Raw genomic sequence first — 12,547 nt, 5'->3', positions numbered from 1 at the left:
CCCCCAGCTGGTCCTTATGAGAGAGTGGGGGGGGCCAGGCTCCCCCCTCCCCCAGATCAGGGATTGGCTGGCTGAGACTCTAGCAGGAGGGGTCAGAAGAGAGAGATATTTCTGCTGACAGAGGGGAACAGTGGGGCTGCAGCCTGAGATGTCACTCATGAGGGAAGCAGAGGTGGCCCTGGCCCTGGGGGGGGGGGAGCAAGGATAGACTTCATTATCATCTGCTACTGACCCCACCCCCAATGGTCTCAACTTCCCCTGATGACTGAATTTCCAGTCCCAGACTCATCCCCCCAGTTCTTCCCTTACGTCCTCTTCCACTCTGGGGCCTGGCCCTTTGTTTCAGTCACACCCTCTTTCCATCTCAGTCTTACCTACCCCGAACCCGTTTCCAGGGCCTGCCTACTGTCTCACTAGTGTGTTGTGGGAGTAGCAGCAAAGATACTCCAAGCCTTCAGGGGACCAAAGCAGGGAAGAACATCTTTTGGGGACCAGAGGAAGTAGTTCTAGAGGGACAAGGGGAAGTAGGGAGGGGAGAGGGTCAAGGGGTCAGGGCTGAAGATGGTAACCCTACCCTAGGGAGGGGTTGCTGCAGCCATCAACAAGGGATTTAGTGTCCAGGGCCTGGTGAGCAAAGCCAGCACTGCCTGTCTCTCCCCTAAACCGCCTCCCCCCATCGCTCGAGCTCAGCCTCTGGGAACACAGCCTTCAGTGCCCCCCCATCCCTGACAGGGAATCCTGACAGGAAAATGGGACACTCAGGCAGCCAGGTAACCCAAGAGGCTACAGAATGTGCTGATGGCAGAGGGGGAGGGATAACTGTTTCAGGATGGGGGCGGGGGTCACCCCAAGTCATGGAATGAGTGTCGCTTCATTTCCCACTGTGCTCGCTCTGACCCAGGGGGGTTTATATGGTAGACCCCAAAGCATGTCGTCATCACTGTACTCTGGCACTGATGCCTCAACACCCTGGAGAGGGAATGAGGATCAGACCCAGGCTGTGCGCAGGGGCTGGGCCTGCCCCACTGACAGGCACCTGGGAAGCTGGATAGAGCAGAGGCTCCCGTCCAAAGGAATAGGGAGGGGGTGGACTTGAGGAACAGGTCTGGGAGACAGGAGGAAAGAACAGAGCTGGGAAAGACGGAGACAGCGAAAAGATGGGAAGTGTGAGAAGCAGTGGGAAAAGGGACAGCGGGGAGCTGGCTAGTGGCCGCCAGGTGGGCGGGGACCCCAGGGTTGGGTGCAAAGCCACAAGTTGTTGCTGGGCGGCTGGCCTTGGTGTCAGCTTCCTGAGAGGAGCAGCTGCTCTGAGCTGCCCTTCCCCACCCTGCGTCTTTTGGTTTCCACCGAGGCAGCTGCTGGAGAAGCAGACTGGGTACCAGGGCGCATGTGGGCAGGGGAGGGAAGCCAGCAGAGGTTCCATGGGAGCAGTGTGAAAGGTGAGTGACAGCAAGCAGCCCAGTGACCCTGGGCTCAAGTCCTTCTGCCTGGGCCTCAGTTTCCTGCCATGAACAAGGAATGTATAGATGACTGAAAAGTTTTTATTATTATTATTATTATTAATTAATTAATTTGGTACTGGGGATTTAATCCAGGGGTGCTTTACCATTGGTCACATCTCCAGTCCATTTTTGTTTTTTTATTTTGAGATAGGATCTCATTAAATTGCTGAGGCTGGCCTCAAACTTGCAATCCTGCTTCAGCCTCTGGAATCACTGGGACTGAGATTGCAGGCTGTGCTACCACACCTTTTTTGTTTTGTTTTAGTACTGGGGATTGAACCCGGGGTGCTTCACCACTGAGCTACATCTCCAGTCCATTTTATTTTATTTTGAGGCAGTCTTGCTAAATTGCTGAGGCTGGCCTTGAACTTGTGTCTTTCCTACCTCAGCCTCCAGGGTCGCTGGGATTATAATCTGAAAGGGTTCCTAAGGCTGCTTCTCCCCCCCTGGGCTCCAACTTCCAGACAGGACCAGGAGGCAGTGGGGCAGGGCACAGGGAAGCCCCTGCACTGGGGAGGGTATGGCCAGAAGAGATGGATGCAACGGAGGGATTTGGCCTCCTAGACTTAGGACTTGTGCTTGGAGTTGGGGAAGGATAGCCTTCAGGGTGAGTTGAGGACAAGGTGTTCCCTCCCCCTTTTCACAGTTCCCACAAACCCCTCCCTTGGAGTCCTGCTGTGACCTGGGAGGTGGATGCCTCAGACAATGGGGTGTGTATGTATTGGGGCTCACACCAACAGGTACCTCCACCTGGCCCAGCACCCCGTCTCAGGCCAGAGTCAGGCCCAGTACTGGCCAAGCATTTTGGCACTGGCTGGCTTCTGTCCAGCAACACCTGGAGGAGTGACAGGGCCTCTGTCTTACAGCAGCAGGAATGCCCAAACATGGAGAGGGGGAGACAGGAGATGGGTAGCTTCAGGGGAGTCAAGTATGAGACAGGGAAAGAGGCAGGCTTTACAGGCTGCTCCTGCCAACGGGGCCCTTTGAGGTTATTTGTTTCTGCCTCCTCCAGCTTCCCAGAGGGGCAGAATGAAACCAGAGAGGGAAAGCCACCAGCCAGGAGCTGCAGGAGGCTCTCCACCAGGGAGCCATGGCTGCGGTGGGGACTGGGATGGGGAGAATGGGCAATAATGGGCCCTCTCAGACTCTCGACGGTGAGCTCTACACCCAGGGTTGAAGGTGTTCTTCCTCTTGCTTGAGGGCTGAGCTGCCCATCCCCGACAGGTTCTGAACTTCAGTTTATAAAGAAAGGCTTAGAGGGAAGTTGTCTGAAGCCCCTCAGCTGAGATGTGCTTGTCTGCAGAGTGGGTAGGTATCTCTGCGCCCATCCCTGCTTCATCTCTGGAAGGCAAGTCCCTGAAGGCTAGCAGGGTTTGGGGGGAAGGGGAGCCTCAGAGGACCAGTTGCCGCTAAATTAGGAGATCAGGCCCTGCCTACCCGGGGGGTGCCATCGGCCATCTTGCTTTGAGAACATAGCACCCAGGTCTCCAAAGCACTTCCCCACCCTTTGATGGCCAATTCTATCCTGTCTCCTGAGGCCAAGTTTTGGGGGAGCCCCAGGGATGAGACAAAACAGGGAAAGCCAGCAGGCTTCCCCCAGCCAGTCCCCAGCCTGGGTGGCCTGTGTGCCCAGCTGTCTCCTGTCCATCTCTTACAGGACACAAGGCCCAGAATAGCAAGGTCATGAGCATGGGTAGGGCCTCCTGGAGCTGGGGCAGAGGCTGGGGGCTGAGAGGTGGTGCTGGGGTGGGAGTGAGAGACATGGTAGGAGACGGGGAGAGGGCTGAGCACAGAGGTGGGATTCTCCAGAACCTGAGTGTCCCCTTGTTGGCACCCATCATTCCAGCATTGCAAAGTCCAGGGGTGCCCTCTGTTGGAGGGCACAGCTGTAGCACAGAAGATCAATTCAGAAAGCCAAGTTTAAAAATGGGGGCACTGCAAGAGGAGAGGCCTTGTTAGCTCCATGCCCACAGGCCAGGCCTGTAGGTGCAGGAAAAGAGCTGGTAGGAATGTGGCAGATGTGGAGTCTGGACCCACGCGACTGGATCTTCTGACTTTCAAGGGAAGCCAGTAATCTAAACGTGTTTGTGACACTCAAATGGAAACATTATCCAGACCAAACAAATCACTTCAGCAGCATGACTGAGATGAAACCTCATCTTGGTTAAGGACACCAGGGCCCAGAGCAGGAACATCTGGCCCCCAGGGCACACAGCAAATGAGAAAAGAGCCAGGGCCGGAAGCCAGTGCTCCGCCATTCAGCTTGCCCACGTCCCTCTGCCCATTAGCTCTCTGCCTGCTTTCTCCTAAGGCAGGAAGGGCCTTTAACAATCACCAAAGCCCTGTCCCATTAGGAGACCTTACTGGAGACCCCAAGAAGCACTGCTGAGCTTAGCACTCACCAAGTCAGACAGGTGGAGAGCGACAAGGACCCTGGCTCTCCAGCCTCCCAGCTCTGGAGCTCACAACAGTGAGTGAGTGGCCTTCCCGACTCACCTGTCTTGCTCCCGGCCACAAACACTAGCCACAGCCATCACGGTGGAACTGAGATAAACCCTTTTATTTATTTATGCTTCTCCATTTTGTTTAAAACAACAACAACAACCACCTTAATATAACTGACAGCCCTTCCCCCCATCACCCTTGCTTGGGCTGGGGGATAGTTAATGGGGAAATGGCCCCCAGGGATGGGGCTGACCATAAGAGCCCCTCAGGGAGGTAATGGAGCCCAAATCCCCTGCCTAGGGGATGGGCGCCTGTAGTGTACGAACTAGGGAGTTGACAGGGCTCTCGAACCTCTGCTTGTACCAGCACGTATGCCCTTGACTGACAAGGTCAGGAAGCCTGTGGGAAGGGGACTCCCAAGTCTCCTCTATGTCCCTACCCAGCCCACCTCACGACCCGAGGACTGAAGAGCAAGAAGAGTGGAGAGAGGGTGGGGTGGGGTGTCTCACACCAAGGAGTACTGGTTGTTAATGGCTCTGGGATGACCCCCTTCTTCTCCGTTGCCCCCTAGTGGTAACTGCTGGAGCTGCACAATTGGGGTCACCCCAATGTCCCCACCAGAGCCAGCACCACCCTGGGCCTCCATGCCTGGTGCTATGGCCTCTTCCAATTCGACCACGGGGACCAGCTCAACCATGGGGACCAGCTCTTCCTGGACCCCTCCACTGCCCGTTTTCTCTTTCTCTTGCCTCTCTTTGGCTGCTGGGGCTGCTGCTGCCGCCACTTCTGGCGCCCCCGACGCCTCTTCTGCCCCAGGATGTGGGGAATCTGTCCATGAAGGGGGTTCAAGGGGCTGGGGTAGGTCATGGGAGGTGTTCGGTTCTGGATAGGAATGGTAAGAAGACAGACTGATGGCTCCTGCAGCACCTGCCCCTCGTTCATCTCCCCAGGAGCCATGTGCTGTCTCCCCCCAGCCCATCTCCTGAGCACCCCCCATGGAAGATGGATCATGGGCGGAGGTGAGAGGAGGACCACACTTACACACAGTCACTCGCTCCGAAGGGCATGAGGGTGGAGGAGGCATCGGGGTAGCATCGATCTCCCTCGCACACCCCTGCATGGCTCCCAGCCTGCTCCCGGCCTGGGGGGGAGGGGCATCGTGGGGACAGATGGGACATTGGGGTGGGGGAGAGGGAGAGATCAGACAGGGACATCAGACATCAAGGGAGGAGGGAGGGGGATCAGACCAAGCATCCCCCAGGAGGGCAGGCCCAAGGCAAGGTAGTGACGAGGGGCAAAGACAGGGCTGGGAGGATGGACCAGGAGACAGACGGACGATGGAACGGAGGAGTCCGATGGAATGGGGATGCACCAGCCCAGCTCTCCGCTGCCGCCCGGCTCTGGCGAGGAGCCCTCCTTCCTACGCCCTAGCAGCCTTCCTCCATCCCTTCCAGACCCCTAGCAAGGAGCCTCTGCTGCCCTGTCTCCCCAACAGCCTCTCCTCACAGCCCCCCGCCCCAGCTTTCTGGCACACACACCTCACTTCTTGGGTGCACGGGCACCTCCTCCCCTGCAGACCTGCTCTGCTCACCCTGCTGCCGCTGGGAGGGCACATAGCTGACAAGGACAACATCACTGGAGCCTCCAGACTCCAGAGGGATGGGGTGCACCCGGAAGTGCTCGAGCATGTCGAAAATGGACTGGAACCACAGATGCTGGACCCGGCACTGGCCCTCCTCGTTCAGTGACAAGCGCAGGTGCTGAGGGCCGGATGAGCAAGTAAGGTGGGAGTCGAGGCCAGGGCCGCCACAAAACCCTCCTCCCCTGGACAGCGGTGTCCCCAAGCTCCCCAGTCTGCATAGAACAGAGCCTGTGCCTCAGGGGCGCTCACCTTGGCCTTGCCCTGGAAGTTGAAAGTGAGGACATATTCACCCCGCCTCGTTTCGCTCTGACGTACCAGGAAGACACCGTGGGAGTTGGTGCCTCCTTCCAGCACTAGCTGGGCAGCCTTGAGTCGAGAGAGCATCCCGTGGAACCAAGGATATCCTGAGAGGGGCTGGTCCCCCTCACCTCCCTCTGACTCCCCCTGGAACAGGAAGGACCCTTCAGGGAGGAGAGAGGAGGGAAACCTGGGTGTCAGGGAAGCTTCCCCATCCTGAGAGGAAAAAGCCTTGCCCGCCGCTTGCAGTGCCTCCTCCCTTCATGTGCCACCCCTTCCGCCAGGGTCTCATCCCTTGGAATCCCACGACAGGAACGTCAGGAAGGCAGGCAAGTGGCCTGGAGAGACACCCACGCACCCCTCTGGTACCTGTGGCTGTTTCCGGAGTGTCCAAGGGAGGGTAGGGGGTTGAGAGGGGATGAACTGTTCCTGCAGGGGGGCCCTCCTCAATGGGGATGCGGGGGGGCAGCTCTGGGGGAAGCAGTTCCATGGAGTCAAAATGGGAGGCAGCAATGGAGGCCGAACTAGGGGAGATGGATGCTGAGGGCCGGTCTGAGAGGCCCCCATACGCCCCTGGAAAAAAATAGGAGGGTAAAGTTGAAAACCGGAGAAGAGTCTGTTCTACAGGCCTGGCCTCCTGCCCATTCCCCACTAGCAATCTACCCAGACCCCTCTGAGGCAGTGACCCCTGCTGATTTCTAACTGATGGCTCCTGACTTCCACTTTCTGCACTGTCGAGGGACTGCAGTTGTTGTAAGAAGGTTCTAGAATCCAAATGTGCCTATAGCTTTTCTGAATCAATAGCTGAAAAATTGCTGCAGAGGTGTGGAGATAGACTCTCTCAAAAATTCTCACATAAAAAAGGAGTCCTTTTTTTGGAATATAGGACAAAGTCCCCAACTCTCAGAGGCATCAAAAAGCCTCCTTTTAGCTGGTGTGGTGCCACATGCCTGTAATCCCAGCACTTGTGAGGCTGAGGCAGGAGGATTGCACATTTGAGGTGAGCCAGGGCAACTTAGTGAGACTCTGTCTCAAAATACAAAGGGCTGGGGGTGTAGCTCAGTGGTAGAGCACTCTCGAGTTCACTCTCCAGAATCTCGGCAAAAATTAAGACTCCGCCTACTTCATCTTTACCTTAATTTGCATCCATGTGGCTTTCACTTCAGCCTATCCAATTTTTCGAAGTATCCTGAGCCCTCCCCACCTCAGGTCTCTGCACTGGCCTTCACCTGCTCCGAGTCATGTTCTATTGTCTCACCTCCTCTGTGTAGCACTCTGTCTACTCCACCTTCCCTGTGCTCTTCCTCCTGAGCTCCTAAGGACTTCCTGCTTGTGCTGTTCAGAGGATACTAAGCAGACACTGTTTTGGGACCTGCTTTTTCTCAGGAGTGATGTCGTGCCAACACATGGAGGGCAAAGAGCTCATCTCAGACATCTGAGTTGCCCCATCCATCCTGCCCCAGGGCTAGCACAGGGCCCTGTATGGACTAGGGCCTGCCTGAATGTCTGCCGAGTGGCAGGCCTGGGCCATGCTGAGAAGCCAGGCAGGTGTGGAGAGGAGGGCTGGGGCTCAGGAATGAAGACGATGTAGCCCATCTTTATCAGTGACTCTCGGGTGACCTCAGAAAAGCCACTCCCTCTCTCTGATCTCCGCTACCTGAGTTCTGAGGCTGTGTGAATCCATTCTAGCTCCAAGAGTCTATGATTTCTTTGTTCATTTGCTGAACAGAGCCGAGTGCTAGGTACTGTCACATTGAAACCCAGAACAGCGGCCAGAAGAAAAGGGTAGAGTGGAAGTCAAGTCTAGAAAGGCGAGCCGGGCTAGGCAGACATGTGTCTTTGTGTTTGGTCAAGCCAAAAGATACAGAGACAAAAGAAAATTTGGCGACCTCAACATATACAGAGTAAGAACAAAACAGAAATGTCTACAAAGTGTTTTGGAAGCTTGGAGAAGAGAACCATTATCTCCAGTAAGAGTAGTGGCCTGTGGGAGACTTAGGAAAAAAGTGACGAGGCTGGGCACAGAAGTTGTCAGGAAGTTTCCTTGGGGCCTGTGTGGGATGGTAACAGTGGTGGTGCTAAATGGCAAGCTGTGGCTTAAGAGTGCTTCGCGTAATTGGAGACAAGAGACAAGCAATTGATGGGGCAGCTGGGGGAGAGGATGGGGTGCCCAGGAGAACCTGGAAAGAGGGTGTGGGGCCTAACAGCAGGAGCCTTGCACAGAAGCTCAGAGGCTCCCAGGTCCGAAGGCCCCACCTTACCTTGCGAAAGGCGATCATTGCTCTCACTGGGTCCCAGAAGCAGATCCTGGCTGGGCAGACTCTCTGAATGGTTCAGACAGGGCAGCTCCAGGCCATCTGTGTTCTCTTTTGTGAGGAAGGAGGTCCCAGGAGCCAGAGGGAGGGTCATGGGGCGGGGACTGGTAGCAGGGCAGGGTCTGCAGAAACAGGAAAAATGGTGTTGGAGAGAAAGTCACCAGCAGAGAGGCATAAGGCTGCTCCCCCACTCCCAGGTCTCCTCAGCGACAGAGGCAGGTCCTCACCCTGGGCTCAGGCATTCTTGAATGTCAGACACCCAGGCCTTCACATGGAGAGCATCAGTTGTCTCCAGGATGTACTCCGAGGGGCCTTCCACCTGTGGGGTCAAGAGGAGGACCTCAGCCTGGGCAGGGGCCAGGGATGTAGTCCCAAGGCCACATCCACCCCTAATGAAAACATCTCCCACTCTAACATCTCCTAGGGAAGCCACAGTCCTGCAGACACACTCCTGAGGCACCTGACATATAAATACCTCTCGCAGACAAGGATGCTTGCTCAAAAGTGCTGAGAGCTTTCTCCGGCATAAGCACTGCACAGAGGCGGGGTGGAAGGCTCGGAGCTCCTACCTTGACCACAAACGTGTTTTCCCGGTCAGGCATCTCCAGGGCTGTGGTTGTCCGAACATCCGTGATAGTAGAGCAGGGAATGCTGAGCCGGGGCCTAGAGGCCTAGGTGAGAGGGAATGAGATCCAGCCTTCCAGTGTGCAGAGGCCCGCTCTCCCCTCCCTCCAGACAGGCATCTTTCCTTCCTGGGGCCTTTCTAAGGCAGTTGGGCAAAAGGCAGGAACACTGCTGTCTCAGTCCTGCCCACAGCTACTATCAGAGACTCAAGCCCACTTTGAAAACAGTCGTGAAGCTATGATTGTAGGCCGGCAGAGCCTGGGCTTATGTGCAGGGCTGAGTAAAGGCTCTGGCTGCTCCATCAGTGCTCCCAGGGGCCCACCCTCCTCGTGCCTCACCTTGGGTGGTACAAAGAACTCCAGGCGACTTCCTCCTCCTCCTTCGCCTTCACTCCGGAGCAATAAGCGACACTTCTGCCACTGGGGCTGCCCTCCTCCCCCTGAGGTAGGCCCAGCTGCCCCTCCTCCCCGGCCTGCTCCGGCAGGGTCAGGGGCCGCCTCTTCGGCCCCCATGAAACTCAGCAGCTCTTCCCTCTGCACCACCCCTGCTCCATCCTTCAAGGTCCCCCCTCCCCGACTTAGTCTCAGCCTCTCAAATCGGTGAGTCCATCTTTCCCCAGGGGACGTGCCATCACTAACCAGTCCCCGACCAACAGTCCCAGCCCCACCAGAAGAGTTGGAGTTGCTGTTTCCACCCAGGACTGGGGGGCCCGATGAGGTCTCCAGGGGACTCGCTGGGGAGGGAGGGTCAACAGTTCCCCGCCACTGCAGGATGCCACGGACAGAACCTCTGACCGAGCGACCGACTGAGCGGAGGGAGAAGCGTTTCTTGAGCTTCGGCTTCGAAGAGGTCGTAGAAGAGGAAGAGACTGAGGAGGGGAGGGGGCCGGCCAGGTCCTCGGATGATCGAGAGGGGCCCAGCACAGCCAGGGGCCCGCCCACCCTGCAGCTCTCGAGGGACAAGTCATGTGGCGGAGGGATCTCCACACCGGGACTCAGGGGAGCTATAACTGGTGGTGAGAGGGAGCCCGAGGCCCGGGCCACCTCGGCTTCAAAGTGCTGCAGGAAGAGCTCAGCGAAGCGGCGAGAGAAGGCAGCCTCCGCCCCAGGCCCCGCGTACTGGGGGTGGGAGGCCAGGTAGAGGCGAAAACGGCGGGCAAAATCCAGGGCTGCAGCCCGGGCGTGGGACTCACAGAACTCCCGCCAACTTGGGGGAGGGGGTGGTGGCAGGGGGGGAGGGGAGGGGGAGGCCCCATCCTCTGGGGAGGGGGCACCATTCATGATGGGCCCCAGGAGGTGGAGAGGGGGAGCCTGTGGGGAGGGGCAACAAAGAGGGAAGCGGCCAGAAGACACGGGGTGAGCGGCAGCAGCTGCAGGAGAAGAGAGAGGTACATACATGGAGTCACTGCAGAGGTGGGACTGGGGGGCATGTCCCACCCCAAGCCAGGGACTCCCTACTCTGGTTCAGACTCCTCAGAGGGCAAGGGTGGAGAGAACCAAACTGCTTCCCTTTCCTCTCCCAGATTTGCATGCTCCCCATGCCCCAGCGTAGTGGCTTCCCGGTGTCTAGCCTGAATCTCTCCTGCTGCCTTTCAGGCCATTCGCCCTGTGTGGGATCCAGGAGCAAGAGGACCATGGAGCACCTTCCTCCACAAAAGACTTTCCTCATCACCATTATCCCTTCTCTAAGATGGATCCTCCACCATCTACTGCACAGTCCTCGTGAGCCATAGGAGAGGTTTCCATGGGGTCATCTTACCTTTCCCTGTGAGAGAATTTAATAACCTCTCCAACAGATGAGGAAACCGAAGCTCAGATAACTTTCAGAACTCGGAGTCTACTGTATAGTCCTTGTCCCCAGAGACTGGCTGGACCAGCCTCAGGGACAGCTCCTTACTACCCCAGCTCTCAGGGGGCCAATGGGGTGCTTAGAACTTAGAGATCCTGCCTCTTGCACCCTAGGGTCCAGCTCTGAGGAGGGAGTTCACACGTTCAGAACCATGGATGGACAATGAATTCAAACAATTTTTTTGGAAGTTGACTCCAGAGCCCAGCACCTAAGCACTGCATGAAGGAGACTTGGCATGGCTAGCACCCACTTGAGCTCCCCATCAGTCTAGGGGCACAGCAGCAGCAGCACCACCAGAGGAAGAGATGGTGGGTTGTGTCAGGGTAAGTCTTTGCTGGCCACAAAACAAAACATTACAGAGCGCTGGGTCCTAGGATCTGCCTCCCTTTTTTCTTCCAGGGTAGTGTGCCATGAAGGCTGGTTAACCTAATGGTTAAGGCCAGGGTTCTGGAGTAAACAGATTACACATCCTCTCTGAGCTGTGAAACAGCTAACGATCTCTATTCCCTACAGTCCTTCGGAAAATGGAATGGAACATGTCAGTGCTTGACACAAAATAAGCACGTGAGAAATGACTGCCCTTACTGCTATCTTTATGAGGGAGAGTACTGGGGTTCCAAGTTTTTAAAAGAGAAATTGGAGAACAGAAGAGGCTTCTCAAAAGTCTCACCACTACAAAGTGGCAGAGCTGGTGAGGAATTTACAACCCTTGGATCTTTGGTTAGTGCTCCTCCCCCATGCCACACTGGAAATGACTGGCCCCAGGTCTGGGCCAAGGCAGCTCAGGAAAAGTGTCCCTGATCCATCAGCAATCCCACACTCCTGCTCAAATCCACAGCCAGGCTGCAAGTTTGCGACCCTCCCCTTCCTCTATGGCCTAGGCCTTACATACTCAGATGGCCCCCAATACAGGGACTACTCCAAACCCACAAGAAGCGGCCAGGAGATGCGGGAGTCATGGAGCACAGGGGAACCGAGCCAAGAGGTGCAGACAAAGCAGAGACGGGTCCCCAGCCAGAGGCGACCTCGGCTCCTACAGGCCCACCCAGTCCTCTGCACCAGGCAGACCCAGCCCCCTTCAGGCCAGCTGACCCTGTGGCTCCTGAGCGGGTGGCTCAGTTTCTCTTCTGCCAAGCAGGACTCAAACAATTTCCCGGTGCACCTGCCTCTTGGCTCAGTTCTGACATTTCCCGGAGGGCGGGTGGTGGAGGGTGCAGGCTCCGCTCCCGGCTCGGACCCTCCGGGCTCCGTGGTCAATCCACTCGGACCCGACCCGACTCGCTGGACACCCCCTCACGCGCATTCCCCCGGGCCGCAGTCTCCTGGGGACCAGCCCAGTCTGCTGCATTCCCCGGGGCAAAGTGCCCCTCCTGCCCCCGGGTACCCACGCCCACCCCCACCCTGGGCTCTTCTCAGGCTCCGGGGTCGGGTCGCGGAGAGGGAAGAGGCACTTGAAGGGGGGGTTCCGGTTCCGGTCCCACCTGCATCTCGGTCCCCGCGGTTAGCTCCGGCGGCGGCGGCGGCGGCTCCCGCTCCCTGCGCCCCCCCTCTCCGCTCCGCGACGAGAGCCCAGCCCGGTGCTGCGCAGGCGCCAGGACCCCTTTTCCCGTCGCCGAAGGAAGCGACCATAGAGAAGAGCGGCGAGAGGGAAGGGCAGATTCTTACTCACTTCCGCCATCCTCCTACTCAGTGCGGACCCCTCGGGAGCGAGAAGCGGGTGACTCTCGTAGGGTTGCAGGGGCTTCTCCGGTTGCATCTAAAAGGGGCCGCAGAGGCACCCGTGGGGAGGGCTTGGGTTCTACCAGAGCGTCCTCTCGGAGGAAATTCCGGACAAAGGAGAAAAGTCAACCATAGAGAAGCCACTTTAGGGGATA

General features: G+C 57.3%; 1 protein-coding gene across 8 annotated transcripts; it reads right to left on the bottom strand.

Annotated features, from left to right (window-relative positions):
- Positions 1-4,047: 4,047 nt before the first annotated feature.
- Sh2b1 (SH2B adaptor protein 1) lies at positions 4,048-12,489 on the bottom strand. Of its 8 annotated transcripts, none has more exons than XM_005323789.4 (10): positions 12,155-12,314; positions 9,164-10,194; positions 8,771-8,872; positions 8,429-8,520; positions 8,148-8,323; positions 6,256-6,459; positions 5,839-6,050; positions 5,486-5,707; positions 4,989-5,088; positions 4,680-4,829 (listed from the first exon to the last, which is right to left on the bottom strand). In XM_005323789.4, coding segments are annotated over exons 1-10 (2,289 nt in total). In that variant the 5' UTR covers positions 12,303-12,314; the 3' UTR covers positions 4,680-4,827. The 8 variants fall into 8 exon arrangements, with proteins under 8 accessions (XP_021581156.2, XP_021581153.2, XP_077880269.1 ...); XM_005323791.4 differs by having other exon boundaries at positions 5,539-5,707; positions 12,155-12,313; XM_021725481.3 differs by lacking the exons at positions 4,989-5,088; positions 12,155-12,314 and adding an exon at positions 12,343-12,489 and having other exon boundaries at positions 4,048-4,829; positions 5,539-5,707.
- Between the last annotated feature and the right edge of the window lie 58 nt (positions 12,490-12,547).

Source organism: Ictidomys tridecemlineatus, chromosome 10, assembly GCF_052094955.1.
Source record: "Ictidomys tridecemlineatus isolate mIctTri1 chromosome 10, mIctTri1.hap1, whole genome shotgun sequence".
In the NCBI taxonomy this organism is placed as follows: domain Eukaryota; kingdom Metazoa; phylum Chordata; class Mammalia; order Rodentia; family Sciuridae; genus Ictidomys; species Ictidomys tridecemlineatus.
Note: the sequence above shows the minus strand (reverse complement) of the source record. Positions and strands in the feature narration are given on the sequence as shown.